This window comes from Rhinolophus sinicus, linkage group LG01 (genome assembly GCF_036562045.2).
Source record: "Rhinolophus sinicus isolate RSC01 linkage group LG01, ASM3656204v1, whole genome shotgun sequence".
In the NCBI taxonomy this organism is placed as follows: Eukaryota; Metazoa; Chordata; class Mammalia; order Chiroptera; family Rhinolophidae; genus Rhinolophus; species Rhinolophus sinicus.
The window spans coordinates 59,861,396-59,887,648 of record NC_133751.1 but is presented as its reverse complement, the minus strand read 5'-3'; the positions used below and the strand labels follow the sequence as shown (position 1 = coordinate 59,887,648).

The following is a 26,253-nucleotide window of genomic DNA, read 5'->3' as shown; positions in this document are numbered from 1 at the left end:
CCACCTCCCTACACAGGTCCAGGAGGGCTTCCTGGCAGGGCAGACTCCACAGTACTTCAGCGTTTGCATTTTCTGCTCCACACTCTCCCAAGCAAGCGCACCCCCCTGCTTCTAGCCAGAGCCCCACCCAGAATATCCGAAGCAAAGACACATCTTCCTCTTTTAAACATTTTTTTCCCTATGTACAGTGACTGCAAGAGCATTTAGATATAAGTCCATTCATTTAGCCCAGGGAACAAAAACATCATACGTATTTGATTTAATTACCCTTATAGTCAAGGTATTCCTTGATAATGCCTATGTCTTAGTTATTATAGTGCCTTAATTGTTATATTGTTATTTATGGTAATGGGCAGAAGTATTTATCTTCTCTCCTCCCCTTCTTGTCCAATCAGTGCTCAGCCAGAGCCCACACACGCTGTGCTCAGGATCCATCTTCATCTTCAGTTCAAGTGAAATCACTGAGCCCCCAGCAAGGCTGGGTCACAGTTCAGTCATCTAGGTTGTTTTCTGTTTCATTCCTCTGGGATCACACCTGAATCCCTAAGGAGAAATGGTATTTGTAGCACATCGTGGAGATCCTAGCAGGCCGAGCAGCGATGAGTATACAGATTCTGAAACTCTTGGCAGTAATGATAGGACTCTCTTTTCATCTGAGCAGCACGTTCTCATTTGTGATCTCGTTTTAGGAAAACAGGCCATGGGGGAAAGGGGTGTATGTTTACTTTACAAATGAGGAAACCGAGGTACCATAGGTTTATTGCTCCTATGCCTTCTTGACTAACTCAAGCTGAAACTTGAGCCCAGGCCTCCTAAGTCCAAGGTCTGCGATTTGCCTCTGCAAGGCCCCGCTCCATCGTGGGGTCAGGAGAAAGAGAGAAGCCCTCCAGCCAAACGCAGTCTGGGATTTCCCTGGCCTCCACAGCCTCGCAGCCAAGAAGACAGGCAGGCGTGGCTTGCACCTGGCAGAGAGGGTGGCACCTCATCGGTCAGTGGGCTCTAGCAGGTTGTGGGAGTTCTCGGCTCTTCCTACTTGGCTGTTTCTGTCAGCGGAAGGTGGCAGGAATGGTCATCTGAACAAAGCAGATAACAGGAAAATTATTCCTATTTGACTTTGGAATGAAATATATACTTTTGTGTTTGTTCCTGGTATCTTATTTTATTTTTGGCTCCAGCATTGATGGTAGAGCCAACTCCCTAATTATGTTCTTCTTGACTGATAGGAAAATGGAATGAATTTTCATCCTCCAAGTCTATGTCTGTATAGGATAAGGAGCAGGGATGATGACACCTAGTTCGTCAAATGGGGAAGTAGGTCATCTCTCGCTGAGTAATCCAGGCATGACTAATATCTGTATACATTTCTACTCAGTATCTCAGGAGTTGGAGGAAAAAGAAGAATGCTACTGGGGTGAGAAAATGGTTTCTCCCCAGCATGGCGAGAAGCACACACAGGGGGATTGTAGCTCAGAATGGTCCCGGCTTGCTCAAGTCAGCCTTTAGGAAAGCTGTGAGGCTTTTGTGAAGGGCATCGGCCCTTGGAGGCACCAAAGGACTGCTGTCCAGTTAAGCCACCAAGCCTCATTAAGCAGACTTGTTTTCCTTGTCAATATAAGGCTCTTTCTTCAGGGAGTTGTCTGGTTCAGTTTCAGGGAAGGCATTTGGGTTTGATGGAAGTTAGTGGAGAAGGAAATATTGATTTGGAAGCTGTTGACACTTGGAAAGAGGGAGTTAATTTAGATGTCGGTATTGATCAGTGGGGCTATATTTAGACACTAGCTTGAGAGTTTCTTTTTTGAATATACTCTCAAGAAAACAAAAAAAAAATAAAGGAAAAGAAAAAGGATGCCTTCATTGAAATGCCGTTAATGGGGACAGAAAGGGAGAGGACAGCAATGTATGCGAGTACAGCTGTGTCATTAGAACTCTCATAGATGAAAGGGTTAGCTTTGGCCATCATAGCCTGCAGTGTTGTTACCCCACAATTATATGAAACTGAAGCTCTGAAGAGTGACGACGCCAGAGACATTAGACTGAATTTTGTGTTCAAGCATTTAGGACAACTGAAATTGATTAATGCAACTGATTTTCTTTCTGAGGGATCACCTAGGACTTTGTATCTAAGATAAATGGCCCAAAGGCCTCCAGAAAAATGTTGAGCCTTGAAGGGAAATCAAGAGAAACCAGTCCCCTGATTTTACTGCGCATGGACCAGGCCCTAAACCACGCAGATGCCCTCCTTTCTTCTAGAAAATAGTTCAGAGTATTCTCCAGATCCCAGAGAATGCTCTGATTGCTTTCCAGGAAAATTGTTACTCTGGTAAGGATGTCCTCACATTTATTAGACAATTTAGGAAGATTTGAAAATCCTACTTACTGGGCATAATATGAAATGAATTTCCATATGAATTCCTGCATAGCAGTGCATTTAGCAGAAAATAGGCTCAAATGGATTTCTAAGATGTTAGGGTTCTATGCGATGGGGAAAAGAAATCGTACTTACTTGTCTACTAAAGACACTGATTGAAATTACTCCTGTGGTCCAAATACTGGTGAAAACTTGCATATGATCAAGATGGACGTTCAAAACAAAGGAGAAAATATTGTCCTGTCTGTCCTCATATTCCTGTGAATAATGCTGTGTTCAGTTGGGTTCACTGTACATAAAAATTAGAAAGGAGTTGGCATAGATCCAAAAAAGAGGCAACCAAAGGGTCAAGTGCAATCCATTTGTTTTGAAATGGAGACAATGAAGGAGACACATGGTCACAGTCTATAAAATCATAAAGGATGAGCACGTATGATCTCATGAACCATGAAGTTTTAGAACAAAGAAACACTGGAAACATGGCAGGCTCCCAGGTACCATCTGAGAGGCTAATGACTTTTCCTGTGGCTGGAGTTTCAAAAATGATTGTGCCTTGTGATAAGTTATCTGCAGTGCAGGCCTTAGAGTCAGTGACCCTGAGTGCGACCTCATAGCTTTATTGTCGTGTTGGTATGACCGAGAGAACACAACCATGTACAAGCGGCTTCCCCAGCCTACACGGTGACAGGGCCCAGTTGCCCAGCTTAGATAGCATCGTCATTTGTGGTCAGCCACATCCAATTAACCAAATCCAGTTTTCTCCTAACTCGGGGTTGTCTGAGTTTCCTTGGCCTGAGGAAGCAGATGTCCATCTTCCATTCTCCCTCTCAGCTCTGACTGAGCGGAATTCATGGCCTCGATCCCCCAGCAGCAATACTCTTCCAGTCCCTCATTTCTACAAAGTTTTTCTGGTATCCTGTGGTTATAGGGGCAGTGTCTGAATTTTGAAAGAAGTGTGGGATGTTAGGGTTCAAAGTGACCTTCAAAGATCATCTAACCTATAGGTAAACTGTTGCCTAAATGATTGATCAACATACAATGCTCACTTTACAGATTACATTTTATAGTTTGCAAAATACCTTTGCATTATAATTATTTCATTTCACCTTTACCCTATGACTTAGGCAAAGTGTTACCATTTTACAGAAAACAGAGCCTCAGAGAGATTACATGATGTTCCCAAAGTCACACATCTCAAGATTAGTAGGACTGAACGTTTTCTCATTTTTATTACAATATTTCTTTTACTACCTTGCACTCATTTAGATGCTCACAGAAGAATAAATAACCAATTTTATGAACCAGAAAGGTAAGGAACAACAGTGATACAAAATTATACCAACAAAAGTTGTCATTAATCAAAGTACAAAGAATGATGATGACACAACAGCTAAGGTATCTACATCACATCAGGAGGCCCAGAATATGCCAATAAGCTCTATAAATTCTGGGACAAAAATTAATATTCCCGAATGTTTTTCTCTTCTCATTGTGAGAGGTACAAATAATGAATCAGAGCATTAGCTAGCTTTGGTCCAAAAGTAAAAATCACCACCACCACCATCATCTGGCTTTACATATCCCAATATGTTGCTTCCACCCTGACACAGAAAGTTAAGGTACCATGATCCTTACTTTACAGATGAGAAAATGGAGGCTCAGAGGGGTTAAGTGATTTTGCCAGGTAGGGACAAAGCCAGATGTTCTGACTTCAGATTTTGTCCTCTTTCAACTCTATCCCAGTGCTGCTTCCAGGACTGACTCAACCATAGGGATCAGTCCCCCCTCTAATCCTAAGCCATGGATATAAACACCAGGCATTTCTATCTTCCTAAAATCAAACCTCCCACTTTGAAGTCTTGGAATGCCTTTAGACACAGCATTTGGGAAACAAAAATGAACAAGGATGACAAGGATATGGCATGATTTAATGAAACACGGAGAGACTGAAGCCTACTTTATTTCTAAATGGAAAAGCTGCTGCATGGGGATCCCACACTCTAGCCATAACTGATGCTGCAGTTAGCTGCAACTAGAGAGGAAAATATTCCTGCAAGACTTAGGAGGCCGAGAGGGAGTCAAATGGCTCCTCAAGCATTGATTTGTGAGGTCCATGGAGAAAATGTTTCTCTGACACCCTCAGCTGAGCCTTGAACCAAGAAAAATGCAAAGAATCATGGCAGGAGGACTTACATAGTTCAAAAATATACATTGTAATTTCCATTTTGCAAAGAGATGAAGCATTTGGGCATGCCATCCATGTATGCATGTACCCAGACTTACAGGCAGCTTCTGGAAAGCGTCAGCCCCTCTAGCTAGCCAGCCAGCCACAGAACACCAGTGGCTTCAGAGATTTCACAGATACACTCGGAGCAGTTATTTCCTGCAACTAATTGCTGTACAGATTGGCATCTTACCCGCAATCTGCTAGACTGGCCATGAATTAGCATCTCAATGCAGATAGCCCATTGTCAGCAGGATTTCTGCCCTGGTGTTATCCATGCACAAAATGGCATCAGTCATTTTCTACCCAAGGAGGAAATTCGCAAGATGCCTATGACGGTTATGGAATAGGAGACCAGGCTTAGTATTTTTCTAATTGTTTAACATAAAGAAGTTGAGAGGAGAAAAAAAACAAAACAAAAAAAATCTGAAACAGACTGTGGTGACGTCTGCTTTGTCTTAAGGTGGCAGATGGATGGTATTTACTGATCTTGAAATTTCAGAAGAATTTTTATTTTTTTCTCCAAGAAAACTCTCAGATTCCCTAGTAAGGAGAATATGTGGTAGTTTTTTGGTGATCAGACCCAAGACAGATTTTCAAGGCCTAATTCTCCCAGTTTGATTTTCTGTGCTTGACTCTATTAGCTGGATAATGCCACATTTCCATGTCACCTCGGACTGTCTACACGGTGTCAGCTGTTTCTCCTTTTAATTCTAATATTCCCTAGCTGAGTTTTCTTTCCCCCAGTACTAATTAAGATCACCTAGAAATTTTACTCAGCCTAGTCATAGCCTCTAAATAATTTAAATCAATTATAGCTTACTCTCCCTTTTTCTAATGATCCATTCAATATATGGATGGATTATTCATTCTATTTTGCTTCTTTTCTTTCTCTCTCCTCCTTCCTTTGGGTTGTTTACCTACCAAAACTCAAACCTGTCTCCTCAGCTATTTTGCAAGACATGGGAGGTTGGACTCACTGCTCAGGTGTGAGTTGGGTATTTACCATAGATTATTACTCACTCACTCACTCACTCATTCAAAAACAACGCTGCACACCTGTCATATGCAAGGTACTGCGCTAGGCACTGTGTGAGATGGAAATATGGCTAATATAATACTCTACTCTCCTGGAAGTTTACATTCTAAGGGGGAAAATGAAACATAGGTCAAAATAACTGAACAAGGCAGTCTGTGGTAAGTGCCACACAGGTGGTACATACAAATCGGTGTAGTCATATTAGATGACAAAGAGATTGTTTCTAATGCGAGTGATTAAGTATGGAATATTTCAAGAAGCTATTGCTATTTGAACTGGACCTTAAAAAAAAATGGATACCAAGAGAGGGATTTATTTATTTATAACCATTTATGTGTTCCAGAAGGAACTCCAGGAATGTGTATACAGTGTAATCTGATAAAATAATGTTTAAATTAAGTGGGTGAGGAAATTGGGACAGAGGGGTAATAAGGGTAGGAAAGAATATATGAAGCTGGAAATTAAGTTGGTCCTTCAAAGAAATACCTTATGGCCAGGTAAGATTAGGGAGATGACCACTTTAATTATCCAGACCCCCCTGTTCTTTCTCCATCTACTATGGAAGAAGACCAGCGAGCTCTCTGACTTGAACGAGCCTTCAGAGAAGGCAACGGCTCTGGAGAAGCTGCGCAGGCCATTCACCTGTGTTCTCTCCCTGACTCCTTAGGTCCTGGGATGGATCCGCAATGGAGAGTCAATGCTCAATGCCAGCCTGGTCAATGCCAGCTCTTTGTCCGAAGCAGAGCAGCTGCAGCGGGAGCACGAGCAATTCCAACTAGCCATCGAGGTAACACCCAAATCTGGCTACACTGTCCTCCCTTCCCCTTTCTGCTCTGTGCTTCAGGCAGGATGATTCCTCAAGATATGGGCATTCCTTCATGTTATGAAGGCCTTACTCTTTCTAGTGAAGTGGTCCTGGTAGCCTCCCTACTTACCCAGGAATTGATGGAGAAGCAAAAGCAGGGTTTGTCACCCCAAGGAGGCCTGGGAGTAGAAGACAGGTATTCATGCTACAAATGTGGATTTGCTTTTTTACTCATTGATACCTTTAATCTTCAAGGCCCCTGGTCCATTGAGTTTTTTATACATTATGGACTATGCACCATGTGAGAAATGTAAAGCATTTCTCACATAAAGATCACACAGAATTGAGAATAAACAAGTGCAAAAGTCATTATTAGTAAATTAGGGTTCCATTTTTAAACATGTAGCTTACAGGTAGCCCATAGAGTCTATTGTCAGATTCTGCCTTCGAGCAAGAACAATGATCACAGGATCAGATTACACTAGATAACTTGCTTCGCTGAAAGGAATTGTTCAAGAATGTGGATGGAAGTCATATTTAAAGAATAAACTCAGACCCAAAGTTAACCGAGTGAGACTTGTCTTAATGGCTGTTTTAAAATAAAATTCCACTTATGATAATCGAATATAAATTTTGTCTTGCTTTAAATAATACCTTTAATTATCCTTTTTACTAAAATATTCTCTTTCCCAAAGAGACTTGAGCTGATTGCTTTGGAGTGATGTGGGGGAAAGAATAGGAAATGGGACATAGGAACTATATTAAAAATAAAATAAGTTCAGTACCATTGGGAAAAGAGATAAAGAGTGAACAGTGCAAAGACATTCATTACTGTGGTTCAGTACAAAACTCAGCCCACTTCTGAGTGTGTTAGAAATGCAAGGGTGTTATTTTCTACTTAACAAATGATTGTTAATGAGGATTTTCCACAACAATGACAAAGTTTTCACTGTCCATGCTAGTAAGTATATCTTTAATACTGTAACCCAACTGATTGCTAGCCATTTTTAAACTAGTATTGATTGATTTCAACCATTTAATTTTCCGGAAACCATCTTGTATGTGTAAACATAGCATGAACATGAGTGACGTGTTTCTATAAGATTCCTGATATATTCTTAGAAACCATTGCTAGTAGTAGAGTACTGTCTAGGATTTAAGATTTAAAAGTGAACTGTATATTACATACACAGTATGGTCAAATCATTGTCTAAGGATGAACTAACCAGAGGAGAGACGTTTTATTACTCGTCAGCTGTCTCTGTTGCGTTTTCCTGCCATGCTCTAATAGGAGGGCATTTGAATCTATTTACCATAAGGGAAAAATCAAGATTGGGGTTACAGTCAAGAGTCAGGCACACAGTGGTCAAGGCCCCATAGAGAGGCAGCAGTGAAGAGAACGAAGGTTGGTTGGTCAGACCAGAGGCGTGGCATGAAGCTGTGAGGGAGGCCAGGCAGAGGGAAGACAGCTCTGGGTCACGCCTCCTCCTTTTTATCTTTCATGTGAAAGTTTACCTGCCTGTCAGGTCATTCAATATTCAGTCCCTTAATCAAATGTTGGGCAAGTAAAACCAAGTGTCATGACAGGCTGGAGCATCTCAATGAGTTAGTGGAAAATAGTAGGTAGAGGCATTAGCAGTGCTAGAAATGACTGAATTCCACATGGCATGCCTATGCAGCGTGTATTCATTTGTGTCAGGTGCTGTTGCGTCCTTACAGAATGGAGACTTGCTAAGTGTAGATGTCTCTTAATACCTGGGTGCAACTCGATCAAGTATTCTTGGGATTGATGTTGAGAAAGAGGACCCTGTAAAGTTTATGTCTGTGGTTTCAAGAGGATATGGCAGAGCAGATAGGATTTCTGGAAGATCATGGGAATGTAAGATAGGCAGGGTCTGCAGCACGGCCAGAATAACGAAGAGAACAGAACCTGAATTTCACCATGCGCTCCTTCTCCAGGTAGCCTGTGCTTCTCTCTAAATGTGTCAGTGTATATATAGCAGGTTGCACTGAGGGAAAATATGCCAGGGAGGATTTAAGCGATTTGGAAGTGGAGCTAACTAGTCTGGTTTGACTTAACCCATTTTGATGGTGTTTCTGGAGGCCTTTACAATGACTGGGAACATAATTTGACTTCTTGGGTCCTAAGAAAGGACCCTGGGTTCCAGGAGGGAAAATAAAATAGCTCTAGGTAGGGTGATCATATAATTCATTGTTCAAACTGAGACACTTAAGAGTAAAGGAGGGAATTATTAATCACTAAGCCAGAAGAGTAGGCATATGTGAGAACTGTCATGGGCAAACCAGGATGGTTACTCACTCTAGCTTGGTTGGGCCTCATCGGCTTGAAGGTTTTGGTCTCCCCAAAGAAGGTCAGAATTTTTATCTGAAGCAGCGTTGGTTTCAGGAAAACTCCCCAGAGCCATTCCTAATGGACTGTTGTATTGGACAGTAGTACACAGCATGTAGAAGCACAGCTTTATCAGCAAACCCAGATTATTATTTGTTAGTGTCTGAGATGTTATGGCGGGTGTGTCTCCAAGAACTGTGAGCATCACAGAGACAAGTTCGATTTTCAATTCCGTTTTTATTTGAAATATTCTTATGCATTTTAAACTTTAGCATTATAGCAGAAATAGAAATCGCTATCTAGTAGTTAAACCTGCATAATAAATTCAATTGATTGGGTTCAATTTTCTTCCATGTACTGCTACTAAATATTAACATCCTTGAAAATTCATGTCTTAAAGATAATAGCACTCAAGATTAGATAACAGAGAGTAGAAATAAATGCAAAATGATGACTCAAACCTAGCGAGGCAAACATTATGTCATATGTCATATGCGTAAGAGTTTATCATTTTGGAAATTAAAGGAGGAAGGGGTTCCTAGGGCTATTAGATGATAATGAGTTTTAGAATAAAGATGAGGATTTATTGCATAGCGTAAATTATAGGAAAATTAAAGTTACTCCTCCACTCTCAGAGAGAAAGACATAATAACGGGTTTATGATGACAATTATATGTTGGTTTCATAAGCTGAGACGAGGCCAGATAATTATCATAATCACTACGTGTTCATTTGGCGAACCCTTCCTCTCAATGAGAGGCTGTGGACATCATTCTAATTGCTGGAGATAAACTGATGTGATGGGATAATAGTGGAAAGGGCATTAGGAATAGGTCAAACCTGAATCTTACTCTTGGTTTCTATCACTTTTTGGACAAGACACTTAACCAGCCTGAGCCTTAGTTTACTGATATGTGAAGTGGGAATAGTAATATTCGCCTTGTAGTAGTGTCCTGGGAACTAGAAAAAGCTATGCAAAAGCACAGTACAATATTCCTACAATATTCCTACCACGGAATATACATTTGGTTAAATGACAACTATTCAGTGATTTTTTTAAATAGTCCTTGCCTTGAGTTTCCCAGTCTAAGTCAGGAGAATTAGCTAAGTGTTAGCTGAGCGATCTGGTTCAGAAGAGGGTAGTTTTTAGTGAGTCTCAGACTATCGGAAAGGCCTCTTAGAAGGAGGTCAGATGAGCTGAATCTCAAAGGGAGACTGGGACATAGATGGGGAGAGGCTAAGGGGTTTCATTAAAGTTAGGAAGAATGAAAATAGCAAACACAAGAAAGTACATGGTGTGTTTTCAAAAGGCTTTTTTAAGGCAGTAGTAGGTGATAACAGTATGGAAGTAGTTAGCACCACGTTGTGAGCGGCTTCTAATGACATCCTCTGAGGTTTGGGCTTCATTTCCTAGCAATGAGGGAGCCACTGAAGGCTTTTGAACTGATAGGAGGGAGAGATGTTTATAGCATTAAATTAGAGTTTCAGAGCTGGAAAGGATGGTAGAAGTCACTTAATCCAAGCACTTCCTATTACAGAGAATTAATCTGTCGGAAATGTAAGGGTTGGATTGGATGGATTAGAAATGGAAGGCAAGAAGACTAGCTAGATGTCCACCATGGCGGTCTAGGCATGGAGTGGTGAGGGCTGGGCTGGGATTCAAGGTGAGGAACAGCAGGCAAGGATGATGACGAGATTGTAATGTTAGGTGGCCGTGAGGGCTGCCATCAACGGAATGGTAGAATGCCATGGGAAGACTGTTTTAGAGGGAGGAGAAGTTTCGTTTTAGATGTGGAACTTGAGGAGATATCTGGGAGGAAGATGGAGACTCTGATAGGACAGTAAAGCCATTTGCATTCATTGGTGAGGGTTCCTCCTCGCTCTGGGGAGATCGTTCACTTCTTCTACTGATAATGCATCTTTGTAAGTAACTAACATGGCCGGACAGCTAGATGAGCCCAATCAGTGCTGCTGACCCGGTGAGGGGTGAGGCAGGCAGCTCCCCCTGCCATCAAAAGACAAAGAGGAGGGTCAGATGTCAGGTGAGAAACATCACCTGGGGAATCATTTACAACGAGGAGCTAATAGAAGCCCAGGGAATAGATGAGAGCTCTGCAGAAGTGAGCAAAAAGCAAGGATGGACGTTAGGGTACCTCTGCATTGAAGAATCAGGGAAAGAAAATGGTGGCAGTAACTAAAACAGAAAAAGAAACCAGAGTTTACAATGGATCGTTTCTACCCATTAGTTTACTTTTTCTAGCTGCAGTCAGCGATGGGGAACCCAAACACTGGTGTGGTCTTCAGGATGGAAGGCTGACTCTGGCAAAGCGAGGGAACAAATGAGGATGTCGCTCGAGGAGGTCATGCTGCCAGAGCTAATTCTGAGTGCAGATTCAGGAGATGGAGAAGGGAAGCCAGGAGGGGGTTGATAGCCTGGGAGTAATAAATAGGACTGTGTGGACTACCATCTCGGATGAGGGTGAGGGTGTCGGTAGAGGTGAAGAGGAGGGAGGTTGTACTCACCGGGAGTGCGGAGTGGATTTGCTCTCGGGAACTGCCCCAGCACTACTGCCCCACACGAAGGGCAGGGAGAATTCTGGAGTCAGTTTCTGGGCTTCAGTTACTGACGGTCACTGCCAGCGAGCTATGCTTTCCTAAGAGTGCAAAGGCCAAATTAGTACCATGGCATTGGGTTGACGTGATCCCGGCAGTTGAAGCTAGGATAATATTAGCTCTTTGAAGTCGTGTGGTTCATCCATATCAGTGTTTTATTTTAATAAGCTGTGATCCCAGTTGGCTCTCTCCCCGCCACCCAGTCCTGCAGCCTGGTCTCCCCACGTCCTACAGTTAATGTAAACTCAGAGAATGCAAACCACATGTAGCCTGAATGAGCAAAATAAACCTTCTACAATGTATATGTTAGCCTAAAGGCAAGCACAAATAATGCAGTGATGTGGGGATTACGTGTTGAGCTGAGCTGTCTGCTGTGCTGCTCTGCTCCCTTGGTAAGGAAGCCAGGGGGTGGTGTGAGATGCTCCTTTCCTGCTTTATTAACCTGACAAATGTATTCCTTCTACTGGAATCCTTTTTAACTGATGATTAATGTTTTAAATGATTGCATTGTTGGCTCAGATTTGTGTTACTTGGGGTTGTTTTTTGTTGTTGTTGTGTTTTATGTGCGGTATTTATTTGATCTGTAAAATGGGACTGCAGCAGTAACCTCCTATTCAGAGAGCAGAGTTATACACAACTGCTGTTTCTCTACCACAGAAACTGAACCGTCTCTAAAACACAGAGTGATAGAAGAGAAAGGAGTGGGGGCAGGAGTTAGGGACCTGAGCAATTAGTTAATGAAAATGGATCGTACTTTTTTTTTCTTTTAAGTGTGCTTTAAAAACAATGATGTATTACTCATCATGAAAAATGTTTGAATCAGTCATTTAAAGCTCTTTAACTTTTCTGCATCTTTCCACTCACGCCTCACTCCACCCCCTCCCATACCACGCCTGGGTCGTTCCCATGGATCTCTCTCTCCTCCCCTTGTGCCCAGTCCCTCTTTCATGCCACTTCCTTGCAGAAGACGCACCAGAGCGCCCTGCAGGTACAGCAGAAAGCTGAGGCGCTGCTCCAGGCTGGCCATTACGATGCTGATGCCATCCGGGAATGTGCTGAGAAGGTGGCGCTCCACTGGCAGCAGCTCATGCTGAAGATGGAAGACCGGCTAAAACTGGTCAACGCCTCTGTGGCCTTCTACAAAACTTCTGAACAGGTGAGGGAACGGGCTGTGGGTTGTGTGGGCCTGAGATTGGTGGAGGATTATTTTCTGCCTCACACTGCAAATCTTCAGTATCTACCATAGCAAGAAGCCAGGCCCCTCGGTATGAACCTTTGAAAGTAGAAGAATGATTTGTGGCAACGCCATAGTTGGCTTCCTTATAATGCTTTCCATTAAAGACGTAGACCGTATGATTCATTACTTACAAATTTCTTGAACTCATTGGATCTAGCTGTTGAAATAGAAATTGGATGGGGGTATGCTGAATGGTAGATTGGAGCGGTGTATCAGTTAGCTATTGCCACAATAATGCTGTGTAACAAATCACTCTAAAACTCAGTAGTATGAAACAATAAGCCTTTATTTTGTTTGCTTAATTACCTGGAATTCAGTTGGTCTTGGCTGAGCTTGGTAGAACTGGTCCAAGCTACAGGTTGAGTCTAGATCTGTTCTCATCCTCTTTGACCAGCAGCTACTTGAGGCACATTTATGGTGAAAGGTGGGAGTGCAAGAGCCCAAGATCTACTGTGCATTTCAAGTCTTTGCTTATGTCACATGCTCTAACATCCTTTTGGCCAAAAGTCATATGGCCAAGCCAACATCAGTGAAGCAGGGAAGTATATGCCTCCTATAAAGGTTGGGAGAGGAGAGTGACAATTTGCTGAACAAAATGTAAGCACTATGCATTGCTTGAAAAACATACAGCTCTTTTACTCGTGGGGCTTCCAGTCTAATGGAGGACACACAGCTCTCTCTCTGTCATTGGAGAACTATGAGCCTAACTGGTAAGATGGTGTGGCTGTGAGAGCAAAGGCAGGAAATAGATACAACAGGGCCATAAACATACAGACCCATTTCTATTACATCTGTACAGCAATATGCACAAAGGCTAAGAGGAATTTTTAAATGGTTTGGGTGCTGTTAGAAAATTCTTTTCATGAAACAGAGGTTTAAAACAGGAGTAATTCTTTTTTTAAGATTGTTTTATTGGGGAAGGGGAACAGGACTTTTATTGGGGAACATTATGTACTTCCAGGGCTTTTCTCCAAGTCAAGTGGTTGTCCTTTCAGTCTTAGTTGTGGAGGGCGCAGCTCTGCTCCAGGTCCAGTTGTCATTGCTAATTGCAGGGGGCGCAGCCCACCATCCCTTGAGGGAGTTGAACTGGCAACCTTGTGGTTGAGAGGACGCGCTCCAACCAACTGAGCCATCCGGGAGCTCAGCAGCAGCTCACCCCAAGGTGCTGTGTTCAATCTTAGTTATAGGGGGTGCTGCCCACCATCCCTTGTGGGACTCGAGGAGTTGAACTGGCAACCTTGTGGTTGAGAGCCCACTGGCCCATGTGGGACTCCAACCAGCAGCCTTCAGAGTTAGGAGCATGGAGCTCCAACCACCTCAGTCACCGGGGCTGGCCCAAAACAGGAGTAATTTTATTCAGTGTAAAATACTTTTCCTCATTCCAGTTGCTTCCTAGTAGAAATAGATTAAAGAAACATTCTCTTCTGGGTGACTTTAGGGACCATGGGAAAGTGTCTTGGAGCAAATATAACATGTCTGTCAGAGGGCCCTGCAGCCAGTTTCCAGTCTCCAGTCTCCACACTTTCTCTCAGTCCTTCTCTCAGTCGTTTCACAGAGATGATGCCCTCGATGGCCATGGAAGTGAGCAGAGCAGACTGAGATGATAAAGAGCTTCCCTGGTTGACCTATAAACTCAACACAATCCCAGCAAGCTTTTAAAATAATAATTGATATGCTGTTTCTAAGATTTATACGGAAATGTAAAGAACCTAGAGTAGCCAAAACCATCTTGAAAAGGAAGAGCAACATTGAAGGAGTTATGCTACCTGCTTTTGAGAATTAATCCAAACCTGTGATGAGCAAGAATGGTATTGGTGTAAAAACAGACAACATGGAACAGAATAGAGGTTCCAGAAGCAGTCCCGTACCTATACAGTCAGTTGATTTTTGACAAAACAATTTCATAAGCAATGTCTTTTAAACAAATGGTGCTAGACAACTCAATATTCATGTAAAAATGAGACTTAATCCCTGTCATACACAAATTTTAATTTGAGATGGATCAAGATGGTAAAGAAGACCAAGCATTAGATTAAGAGTCAAGAAATTTGATCCTGAGCTGACCTTGCCAAAGGTCACTTTCTCTCTCTAGATTTCTGTTTCTCCACCTATTAAATTAAAAAGGATTTATGCTTGGTAATCTTTTCAGCTTCCAAATTGATTAGTGTTAAGTCCAATACTATCATGGGACAAGTGTCAAGTACTCTGTTTCTTAAAATTTTTGAATGTTTAGCATTTCTCTCAAGACGTGCGTGAGCCTTCCTGAATGTTTTCATGCCTTGCCTAAAGAAATATGCTTGGTGCTAGAGAAGTCGGCTAGAGTTTAGGGACTGGACCGTCCTGTCATGGGAAGCATGTTGGCCACGAGGATGTTCTTCCTGGGACATCTTTCAGCTCAGTTCATAACTCAATAAAAGTCCTGTCCAATGCCACACCATTCATCAAAAGGGATGGCTTTCTCAGACAGAGGAGGCCAAGGATGCTTATAGCTGCTCTCCCCAGCTGCCCTAGCCAAGCAAGGAATCAGAGCCTATAGAAGGCAAGTACAGGAATATGAGTTTCTATTTCCTGCCTCCTTCCCTAGGCCCTGACTCCAGGCTGCCCTGGGTCTCCTACACTCAACCGAATATCCCCACCGAGCCCCATTCGAAATGCTTTTGCTCTCCTGGGAATTCATTTATAAGGTCACTCTTAGAGCATGGCCTCTCAGCAATTTTTGAACTGAAAAGCTTCTTAACTCACTTTTAGGTTAACCCAAGTCTGTTACCACTCCAAAGGAAATGAACCTTTTGCAGTAGAAGGCCTGGAAATATCATTGCCTTATAAGTAGTTCCTTGAGACCTTTTTGCTGGGATATGTTTCCCCAAGGAAGGAAAAGATAACATTCATTTATGGCCCATACATCCCATGACATAGGCAGCTGCCTCCTTGACCTCTGCTTGAGGCTACTTCCTATAGGACAAGTAGAGATGGTTGGGCAACCCTAGTGTCTTCTCCAAACCTCCTTTTCCTGTGCTACCTAATTCACAGAGTTATGGTCAGGTGATAACAATATACAAACACTTTGAAACCCCCAAGGAACTAGTCTCTTTACCTTTTGTATTCTACATACTGTCCTTAGGTGATGCCATCAATCCACATAGCTTCAGCTTTCAACCATTGACTGTCAGGAAATGATTCGAAAATCCGTATCTCATAATCTGTCCCCCAAGCTCCCGATGCTGGATTCTCACTGCCTCCTGGACTTCTCTCACACACGCCAGGGGCACTGCATACCCTAAACCTACAAACTGAACTCCAAATGGAAAACTGTGCACCTGGGCAGGCTTCTCTCCGCTGAAGGTCCTCGTAAAATACTTCCCAACAGATTAATTTACTGAGTCTTTTCTTCCATGATTCATTAGGTCTGTAGCGTGCTGGAGAGCTTAGAGCAAGAATACCGGAGAGATGAGGACTGGTGCGGTGGACGAGATAAACTGGGACCAGCAGCAGAGATTGACCATGTCATTCCACTCATCAGTAAACATCTGGAACAAAAGGAGGCCTTTCTCAAGGTCAGAGCACATTGTCATGCAAGGTCTGGGGCTGAGCCTGTTCTTTCATCTACGTCTTCCTCTCTCTGCCCCCTCCTCCTCCTCCCTTTTCCTCCTTTCTCTTTCTCTCCCAACCGCCAAGTTCTAAAAGGAGGCATTTGTAGAGAAGATATTGGCTGGTTAACTTGAAAAGTTGAAAGGTCACACTTCAAATATTATTTACTTCCCTCAGCACCTTTTGTATAATTAGGCAGCTAGAATACACCATTACTGCTGGCGCCATGTGCCAATATCCTGATAGCCCATGGATGTTAACGGAAAAAAAAATACATACTTTCACAACAGTGTTTGGTTTATAGAAATATTTTCATTGAACTATATAAGCCCAGATATAAAATAATATTCAACTAAATTGTTTATAACCGGATGATGCAAAATTTAAGGCAAGAATTAAAGAAATACAGTTACACATCTTACTTATTTATCAAGCTGACAACCATCGATTACCAGTAAATGTAACACTGTTTGTTCTGTCGGAAGAGAGAAATACCTTATTTTGTTTGTTTTGTTTTTAATAGAGCCCCGGCTTCCCAGGGAGGAAGCGCAGGCCTGCTGCAAACAGAGTTTCAGCTGATATGGGAAGTCCTCCTATCCCCCTTTCCTCCAGCCTTTGATCTTCTCTCTGGCAGAGTCTTGTGTGTTAAAATTCATCTAAAGGTTCCATTCACTCTCAAATTCCTTGCTTTCATGTTCTGCTTCCTCTCAGGTTTCTGAAAGTACAAAAGAGAATTTTTATATGCTGACATGTTGTCACTGACTTTCTACAATTCTATAATTAACTGCCTTTCTTTTATGAGGGATATTCTCTACTTAACCACCTCTTTGAGTTTTATTTTTATTCTTTCTTTCAAGATGGCCTCCCCCTGCCCTCCTCCCTGTCTGGCGTCTGCATTCAATCAGAACCCTTAGTGATCAGCTCTTACTAATGAGAGTCAATAGAAATTCTTCTATACAGGGCTTAAGATGATTTTAAAAGTCTTCCCTATTATAAAAAAAATTAAACAAAACAACTTAATTAGAGCATATCAAAGCTTTTAAATAGAAGTATAAAGGTATTTCTTCATAAAACTAAATATTTCTTTTGAAGAAGGAAAAAAGGAAGATGTTCTGGTGTGATGTTTTCCATATGTACCTAAAACCATACTTGAGAAACTCCCTATTGTTGTGGGAAGTATATGCCCAATGGATGGCACATCAAGCTCTCCATTTGTGTGCATTCATTGATCTCTTGGATTTTTTTAGCATTGGACCACCATCCAGCTGTTAAATTCATGGGCGTTTAGATGGACCGACCAGCAGTCTTTTACCAGAGTTCCCAGAAGCCAGTATTGTTAATGCAATACTTAAAATAATTTTTACTGTCTACTTTGTAGAATCGGAAGCTAAATGTAAAAAGATTCTAAAATTTGACAGTTTTGTCTAGAGATCATTTAATTCTGAAAACTATGGATTAAAATTGAGTGGACTACTATGTGTTATTTCTATAATCAGGAAAAAGCTGCTTTTTAAAGAAATTCAGAACACCTGTTGTCTTGAGAGAAACTAGAAATATTTGTCAGTAGACCTGGATGCTAGCCCCGACTCAATTCATGACCCCAGTCCTTTCTGGGCCTCGATTTCCTCCATGGGTACAACAACTTGGGACAGACCTGTCCTCTCTGCCACCCACTGCTCTTGGGAGCTTAAAGGAGGTAATATAACAGCTCTTATGCTTTTACTTAGAGCAATATTTCCCAGCAATAGGATATTTATTAGTGGTATTGAGATGAGGGTGGATTTGATGGACAAATAAATTTTTTTTAAATTTTTTATTGGGGAATATTGGGGAACAGTGGGTTTCTCCAGGGCCCATCAGCTCCAAGTCATCCTTCAATCTAGCCGTGGAGGGCGCAGCTCAGCGCCAATTCCAATCGCCATTTTCAATCTTTAGTTGCAGGGGGTGTAGCCCACCATCCCATGTGGGTATTGAACCGGCAACCCTGTTGTTGACAGCTTGCGCTCTAACCAGCTGAGCCATCCGGCCGCTCCTCTGGAAGCTCATTGTCTTCAATCTAGTTGTGGAGGGCACAGCTCTCTGGCCCATGTGGGAATTGAACCGGCAACCCTGTTGTTCAGAGCTCAGGCTCTAACCAACTGAGCCATCCAGCCGCCCGACAAATAAGTTTTTTTTTTTTTTTTTTTTTTTTTTTTTATTAATTAGTTTCAGGTGCACAAGACAAAGCAAAACTTAGACATTTATCATTTATATCCCTCACACTGTGTGAACCCCCCTCCCCCCATCCACTATCCCTCTGTACGTTCCCAAAACCTCTCACCTTCCCCTTATCCCCACCCCCCTGCCCATCTAGCAACCCTCAGTTTTTCCTCCATTTTTCCAAAACTGTTTCGAGGGAAGTAAGAGGAAAAATAAACATGTGGGATTACATCAAACTAAAAAGCTTTTTCACAGCAAAGGAAACCATCAATAAAACAAAAAGGGATCCTACTGATTGGGAAAAGATATTTGCCAATGATATATCTGATAAGGGGTTAATATCACAAATTTATAAAAAACTCACTCAACTCAACTCCAAAAAAACAAACAACCCAATTAAAAAATGGGCAGAGGACATGAAGAGACATTTTTCTAAAAAGGACACACAGATGGCAGACAAATAAGTTTTTAAATGTGGGTCATATCTATTTAGATTTGGAATGTGTGGTGAATAGGTGTGTTTCCCAAATTTGCTTTCTCAAGTCTAAGTTAAACTAATGTTAAAGTGGCTTACACCTGTGGTCATATAAGAGGCATTCTGGTGGCAGAGGCAAATCAGCCTAAGAGTGAAGTTAGTAATACTGACTTAACATGCAGTAGACAAGGGATGGCTGAGGTGTGATTTTTGTCTGTGATGGAAAGGGGAGAGGCACCGGGTGTAGTTCTTTACTCAGTAAAAGCATGAGCCTCCTGCACTGGGATGGGAGTGTCCATGAAGCAGAGTGTTCTCCAATGCTCAGCTCACCCAGAGCTCCAGAAGCCCCTTCTCCGGTATCTTGGATCCCATGCACCTGGCAGACCAGGCCTCATGTCTGGTGGCTTCATACCTCTGTCTCCCTCAGGCCTGCACCTTGGCACGGCGGAACGCGGAGGTGTTTCTCAAGTACATCCACAGAAACAACGTCAGTATGCCCAGTGCCGCCAGCCACACTCGGGGACCTGAGCAGCAAGTGAAAGGTCAGTGTGAGACGTGCCGGCCATGAGCCACGTCAGCAGCACAGGCCAGAGGTGGTGTCCCTTGTCTTCATGCAATCTCAGATTTCCTGGTTCTTCTCCTGGGATAAGAAAAAGTTGGATGTGGGATGGCACGGGCTGTGGTGATGTATGGGAAGTTTTTTAAACATACATCAAGATTTGGAAGGGAAAAATGAGGCTAAAATTTCCCCCAAACATTGTCATTTATCTTACAGTCTAGAGCAGTGCTATCTAATAGAATTCTCTGAAATAACAGAAGCGGTCTATATCGATGCTGTACAATGTAGTAGACACTCGTCATATATGGCTGTTGAGTACTTGACATGTGCCTGGAGCAAATTTTTACTTCTAGTGAATATTAGTCAATTTAAATGTAAATAGCCCAACGTGGCTCACATTCTAAACAGCATCATGCCAGGGTTTCACACAGCCTGGGAAGACTGAACACACGGACTGAGAATCACAAAACCAAGTTCTAATCCTGGCTTTCATACTTACTGCTTAAGCTTTTAAAACATCAGTTGTCTTATTTAAAACTGAAAAGGGGTGTCTAGACTCTTGCTGCTCCAAATGGGGTCCCCATACCAGCAACACTGTCATCACTCGGAAGCTTGTAAGAAACATAGAATATCAGGCCCCACCTAAACCTACTGAGTCAGAACCTGCATTTGGGTAAGAGGTCCCCCTATCTCACCCCAACGAGGTGATGTGTGTGCACAAAAATTTAGATAAGTACTGGTCTAGATAATCTAATGTCTCTCTTAATTCTATAAGGTCTATAATTGTATGAAAAAAATCAGTACCTTTAAAAACTGCTTATTAGCTGACCAAATTAAGTTTAAATTATTAATGGTGGAATCACTTACTCTGGACCATACAGAGATTAGCCTTTGAATGGGTGCAGAATTTTAAAAATGTCCTCTTGACACAGCAGAGAAATAGAACCCTGGGACCAAGGCTAGGGAGGGAACCAGAATTGACTTGGATTAGAGGGGGGGGCAGAGGGGCAGGCCTGGAGAGCTGCAAAGTGGACAGTGGGAGGGGCTTTAAGAAGCTGCTTTAAGAAGAGCCTCCCTCCCTGCTCAGAGAGCTCAGAAAGTGAAAAGATCAGAGGCCAACTGGAAGAATTAAATTTAGAAATCAAAGTTCCCTAGAAAGAAGAGGGAAGCAACGTTCCTTTTCCAGATATGCTACTATTTGTGATCGAGTGACCCTGTGGGTAACTGGCATTCTGTCACCTTCCCCTTCCTGCACATTTCAGAGCCTGTGTTCTGACTTCTGAATGCAGGTGGCAGCTTGGTGAGGCCAGCTGCCTGCTGAGAACGCACTCTCTACATCTCACTGTATTGAGAGTGGCAGGCAGCCCGGGAGAGCAGGGTATGCCACACCTTCGTGGGGATGAAGGCAGGTTGTTGCCCATAGGAAAGCTTTCAGGAAGGAGGGAAATGAAACCTGAAACTCTTCAGGATTTTTGCCTGACCTGAGTTGATTCTCTCAGTCACCTGAGAGGGAGCTGCATTAAGCAGAACTCTGACAAGGAGACAAAAAAGACGAAAGGAAACAGGTTCACACTCATCTGCCCAGCTGAAGCATCCACCTGAGCAGGGCCTACACTCTCTTCTGTATCTGTTTCTTTTCCACCTGCTGCCTGGACCCAAAGCCAGTGCCACTTATTTTAAGTTTTTGTTACAGGAGTAATTATTGCTGCATAACAACCAAAAAATTCAGTGGTATACAAGTGTAAGCACTTACTGTTTAAGTGATGGTTGGCTGGGGAACGGCTGTCTTGGCTGGGCTCAGCAATGCAATTCTGCTGCCATCTACAAGCCTGCCTGGCCCGGCTCCTTCCCTGCAGGTTGTCTGCTTGTCTGTTCCACGTGTGTTAGTTCTGGGACCTCAGTGGAAGGGGCAGCAGTTACCCAGGAGATGTTCTTATAGTGTTGATGGCAGAGATACAAGGGGCAGTGTCAGTGCACAAGCACATTTCGAGCCCCTGTTTGTGTTACCAACTCATTTGCCAAAGCACGTCACATGGCCCAGCCCAGGTTGGGATGAGAAAGTACACTTTGTCTCTTTGGACTAAAACGTTACATGACAAAGGCATAGATGTAGGGCGAGGTGAATCATGGGACCCGTCCAAGCTCTCAGCCTAAGGGAGGAGAGATCCAAACTTCCATGGAGCATTAAAAGTACACAAAATCAGCAAAAACTTTTAAGTATAAAAAGTGTAAACACTGCAATTTGGGGTGCAGCCTTTTTGTAGAGCTCAGTAACTGGTGTTTTACAGCCCCAATAACACTGGAAACCAAAGTGGCTAAAGACTCAGGTTCTGAGGTCAAACATCGCTGCTCCTTTCTGTCTGAATGACCTGGGCAAGTTACCCACCCATCCTCTCTACACCTCAGTTTCTTCATCATAGAATGGAGATAATAACAGTGCATGCGTGCGTCATGAGGTATTGTGAAAATATGTGCCTGCCACACAGTGAGGGCTTAATAAATAATAATTTTTCATATCGTCATCATTGTGTATTTTACTGGTATCTAATATAGCTAGCAGCAAGCAGGAGGCGGACATAGCACAAAATAAATTTGATTGCTTCAAGCGTAGCACATACTATTAAAACACTTAGGAAATCTATCCACGGAGCCAGCTGCTCTTCAACAGGAGAAGCAGGGAGGGAAACAACATGGACAGACACCTACCAGGGCCCACGGTGGTTCCATGTGCCTTAATCTTATCCTCACACTTACTATCAGTAGAGGCAACATAGGACCAGCTTTCAGCTTTTATTATGATCGGATCCAAAACAACATGGAAGTTTGGGCCTCGTCACATGATTCCCTGTGGACATGATTCCCACACAGCTTCCCTTTGCCCGTGATTTAGAAGTGTTAAAACTGAGGCTCTGCGGTTAAAGTGCTGTGTGCACAACCTCGTGTGCAGGGCAGAGAGTGTGGCACATGAGGCGAGGTACCCGTGTGGCTCTACCAGCCTTTCTGCCATCGTTCCCTCCCACTTCCTCCTAGAACTCCTCAACAATGGCTGGAATTCCTGTCAAGTCCATTCACTCTGATAGGCTCCAGGGGCCTATTGAGTTAGTTGTCGTTTTAGGGACTGACGCTTCATATGGTCTCTTACCACCAAGAACTAGCTTTGGTGTGAAAAAAAAATCAGGGCCACTTTTAAGTCACCCTGGGTACATATTCTTCCCCCATTAATTAATGAACCTCATCAGCAAGCTCTCACCCCAGTCTCCCCCATTTTGCTTCCCTCGGGGAAATTCTGTCTGGACCAAGCTTTGCTCCCTTGCTTCTGATGCCTGGGTTAGTCCTCCAAGGAGGTGTGAAGGTCCCAGTTATCTAGCACCTGGGGCGTGGGGCCAAAGCGGCTGGGCTTTCCCATGACCAGCTCTCCTCTCTGCCCTGCAGCCATCTTGAGTGAGCTCTTACAGAGGGAAAATCGCGTCCTGCACTTCTGGACCTTGAAGAAGCGGCGGTTAGACCAATGCCAGCAATACGTGGTGTTTGAGCGCAGTGCTAAACAGGTATGTTCAGAGCTTTCCCTGGCTTCGCCTCAGTTATAGGGACTACACACAGGCCAAGATGACCAACACTTGGGACATCCCAAAGAGGGTCATAGTAGAGCTGGGAGGTGGGATGAAAAGAGGAAAAAGAACAGGCTATTGCTTACCAGTCATTCAGCCTTTACCAGGCACTCTATTCAGAGTTTGGTACCAGGAGTTGGGAGGACATTCTGGGGGCAGATTGCCCCTAACTCACAATGAAACTGGGCCAGTCTAATGGGCAAGGCACTCTCTTTGCTGGAGAGCTGTTCCAAGTCTAACAAGTGAGGGCTCATTCATAAAATCATCAACTTCTAAGCTACATACTGATCGAATCATGTCAGCATTTCCTGGGTCCATCACCCGGTCCCAAATCACAAGCTGATCCATGTAGCAGGGCATGTTTTCCTACTGACAGTTGGCTTTTGGGGAACGGGGTGGGCTGTTTCCTCCAACAGGCGCTGGACTGGATCCAAGAAACAGGTGAATATTACCTCTCAACACATACCTCCACCGGAGAGACCACAGAGGAGACTCAGGAACTGCTGAAAGAATATGGGGAATTCAGGGTGCCTGCCAAGGTAGGAAGCACCCCGGAACCCTCCCCACATCCACCCAGCCCTCCCCAGTCTGGCCAGTGTCATGTTGCGGAAGGGAAAGCAGCCTCTGTACACAGAAATGCTTAATCACAGTGGCCAGGGCGGGAAGCACAGGTAGGATCGTCTCCTTGGAAACCCGAATACCCAAAGACTTGCAGCGGCCGGGTAGAACATCTGTATGTGGGAAGTCACTGCTTCTACATACTCCGCTTTGTGCGCCAGGTTCTGAAACGTGCTATATTCCTGCAGGCCAAATAAGGCGAAGGGATGTATTCATGTGACATGCACATGGCATGTGTGAACATCTACACTTAGCCACATGTTCTTGAAATTTGAATGGTTTGAGAAGTGCACTTTATGGGAAGGGCCAGTGGCTATGGGTGGGTTCACAAAGCAGGTGAGTTTATTCCCTGAGCTGACTACTGTTGATTTTAAATCTGTGTGTAGGTGGACCCTACACAGTTCAAGGGTCAACTGGACTTCCATCCGGCCTCAGACCTGCAAATGAGCCAGACTGGGGAGCAAAACATACAATATTGCACATACCACACCCCCTCACACCCCCATTCACACTTAGGCAGAGAATGCTGTAAAAGGATGAAGTCTCATTTTCATCTGTTTTCACAGCCAGGATTCAATCTGAGGAGCCTTGGGTTTGAATGAAAATCTGATCTATCTGAGCTCCCTCTTTGTAGCGTCTTCTCCCTCACGTGGGCTCCCGGCCATGGAGGAACCTTTCTTCTCATCACTTAATGCCCGTCCTACCCAGAGAGCCCTCTGACACTATGGCGAATGTTCCTCTAGTTTGCTTCGACAAAATGAGGCCCTGTGTCTCATTCCTGATCTGCTATTTCCGAAGCGGTTATCCACTTGATGAATCTTTCACTGTGAACCCTTGATAGTGGGGAGCCTTTCCCCTGTGTCCTTGTGAGCCTTGGGGCCTTTTCACCCCATGTGAAAAGCTGTCAGTTCAGAGACTCATTTCAATACCAGCCAGAACAAACAGCACCAGGAAGGTGGCAGGTGTACAGAACCCTTTTCAACTCTAAATGAAAATGGCTTTTGAATTATACACCTTGCATCTATCTGCCCCGCTTTTAAAAATAATGAACTTTTAATCTGAATAGGACCAGCTCCGCTGGTGTGCCGACTCCCACAGGTGGATCACAGCGATACCCAGAACTTCCTGGGAGCAGACTCTGTCCTTAACCAAAGTGACAATGTGGAGAATCATTTAGTCAGTTTAATTCATCCTTCCTTTACCATCTTCTTCCTATCTTTCTGCTCTTTTCTACTCACATTGTTACCACCCTAATTAGGTCCCGTGCTTTTGGCCTTTCCTTCCTTCCAATCCATCCTGTTCTTTGGTGCTGTTCATCTTTAAAACATTCTTATGGTCACGTTACCACCCAGATCAAGAACTTTAAGGATTCTCCAGTGCCTTCAGGCCAGCACTCAACAACTTCTACAGCTGTGCCACCTTGCCACCCAGCTTTGGCTTCAGTTATTTTTTTATGCAAATTTTATGTTCCAGCTGAGTGGAGGGTTTCTTACCCTCTGAGGCTACGTGATCTACTTTCTTGCTTCTGTACCTTTTTCATACCCTTTCTCTGTCCAGAATATCCTTCCTTCCCTTTCGTTTGTACTTCTTAAGAGCCCATCTTTTTCCACTTCAGTGACTCCTCCTCTGGGATCCTGCCTACATGCCAGGATGTGACCTGGCCCTTCGCTGCCCTATAGCCCTCGTTGTCTGTATAACCCTTAAGGCATGTGGTACGGACTGTCCTGTTCTCCAGTCATCTGTGTGAACCAGTGGGTTCCCGAAGGACAAGAAACATGCTTTATTCACTTACCTGACTGTATCTTATGGATTGAAGTGAGGCCACAAACATTTGTGAACATAAGGGATAAAAAGAAATTTGGGTAGACTTGAAAACACCCCTTCCTCCCAAATATATTAATATATTTAATATGATTCCTTTACTTTGATTGTCTCCCTCATAACTATTTCTCCCTCATAACTATTTCTGTTCATAGGAATTCGTTCCCCCACCTATCAGGTTGCAAGTCTCAGGGCTATTTGTTGTTAGAATATCTGGAGAATAACAAATCCAGCTGAGGAACTTCTGATGGAAGGTCGCGGTGTCCCGAACATCCCAGCCCCATTTCCCAGAGGCAGAGTGCCTTTAACTAGCCATCTTGGGTTTTAAGCTTAATAACCAATCAACTTAACTTGAAATGGAAACCAAATTGACCTTAAACCAGAAGACACTATGGTGGATCTCATGACTAAACAGGGCAATAAAGTATTGAATTGTTATACATATTCAGAATATACGTAGTCTGCTCCCAAAAAAAGTAGTTCAAGTAGAAGAAATACTGAATATAGAAAAGTACTTGCTGTATAACAATCCCCAAAGGTAAGAATAAAAGTAAGATGAAGAGACTATGGGTGAGGATAAGAGGAAAGCAAAATTTTCTTGTCGTGGTACGCTGTAGGCAATCCAGTTGGGAGATCATGTTTTCCTATTGTGGGTTTCAAATTTACAAGGGATCAAGGCGCACAGTGACAGGAAAGCTTAATGATCCCGACATCTGGAAGAATTCCATTTCTTCTAAAAGCAAAATTTC

At 43.3% G+C, this 26,253-nt stretch overlaps 1 protein-coding gene and 1 long non-coding RNA gene across 27 annotated transcripts in view; one reads left to right on the top strand and one right to left on the bottom strand.

The window, feature by feature from the left end:
• Positions 1-26,253, top strand: part of KALRN (kalirin RhoGEF kinase) — a 617,732-nt gene that overhangs the window by 354,316 nt on the left and 237,163 nt on the right. For 16 of the 26 annotated variants that reach the window (XM_019738953.2, XM_019738957.2, XM_019738947.2 and 13 more), the window contains 6 exons: positions 6,299-6,418; positions 12,337-12,555; positions 16,041-16,190; positions 19,326-19,440; positions 22,890-23,005; positions 23,482-23,604. In XM_019738953.2, coding sequence (XP_019594512.2) covers positions 6,299-6,418; positions 12,337-12,555; positions 16,041-16,190; positions 19,326-19,440; positions 22,890-23,005; positions 23,482-23,604 — 843 coding nt within the window. The remainder of the gene's footprint in view (positions 1-6,298; positions 6,419-12,336; positions 12,556-16,040; positions 16,191-19,325; positions 19,441-22,889; positions 23,006-23,481; positions 23,605-26,253) is intronic. The other 10 variants (XM_019738972.2, XM_019738955.2, XM_019738949.2 and 7 more) reach the window with 1 other exon arrangement.
• On the bottom strand, positions 159-11,433 carry LOC141571159 (uncharacterized). The gene is made up of 2 exons (XR_012495867.1): positions 11,310-11,433; positions 159-1,073 (listed from the first exon to the last, which is right to left on the bottom strand). It is a non-coding gene; the product is annotated as an uncharacterized LOC141571159 (long non-coding RNA).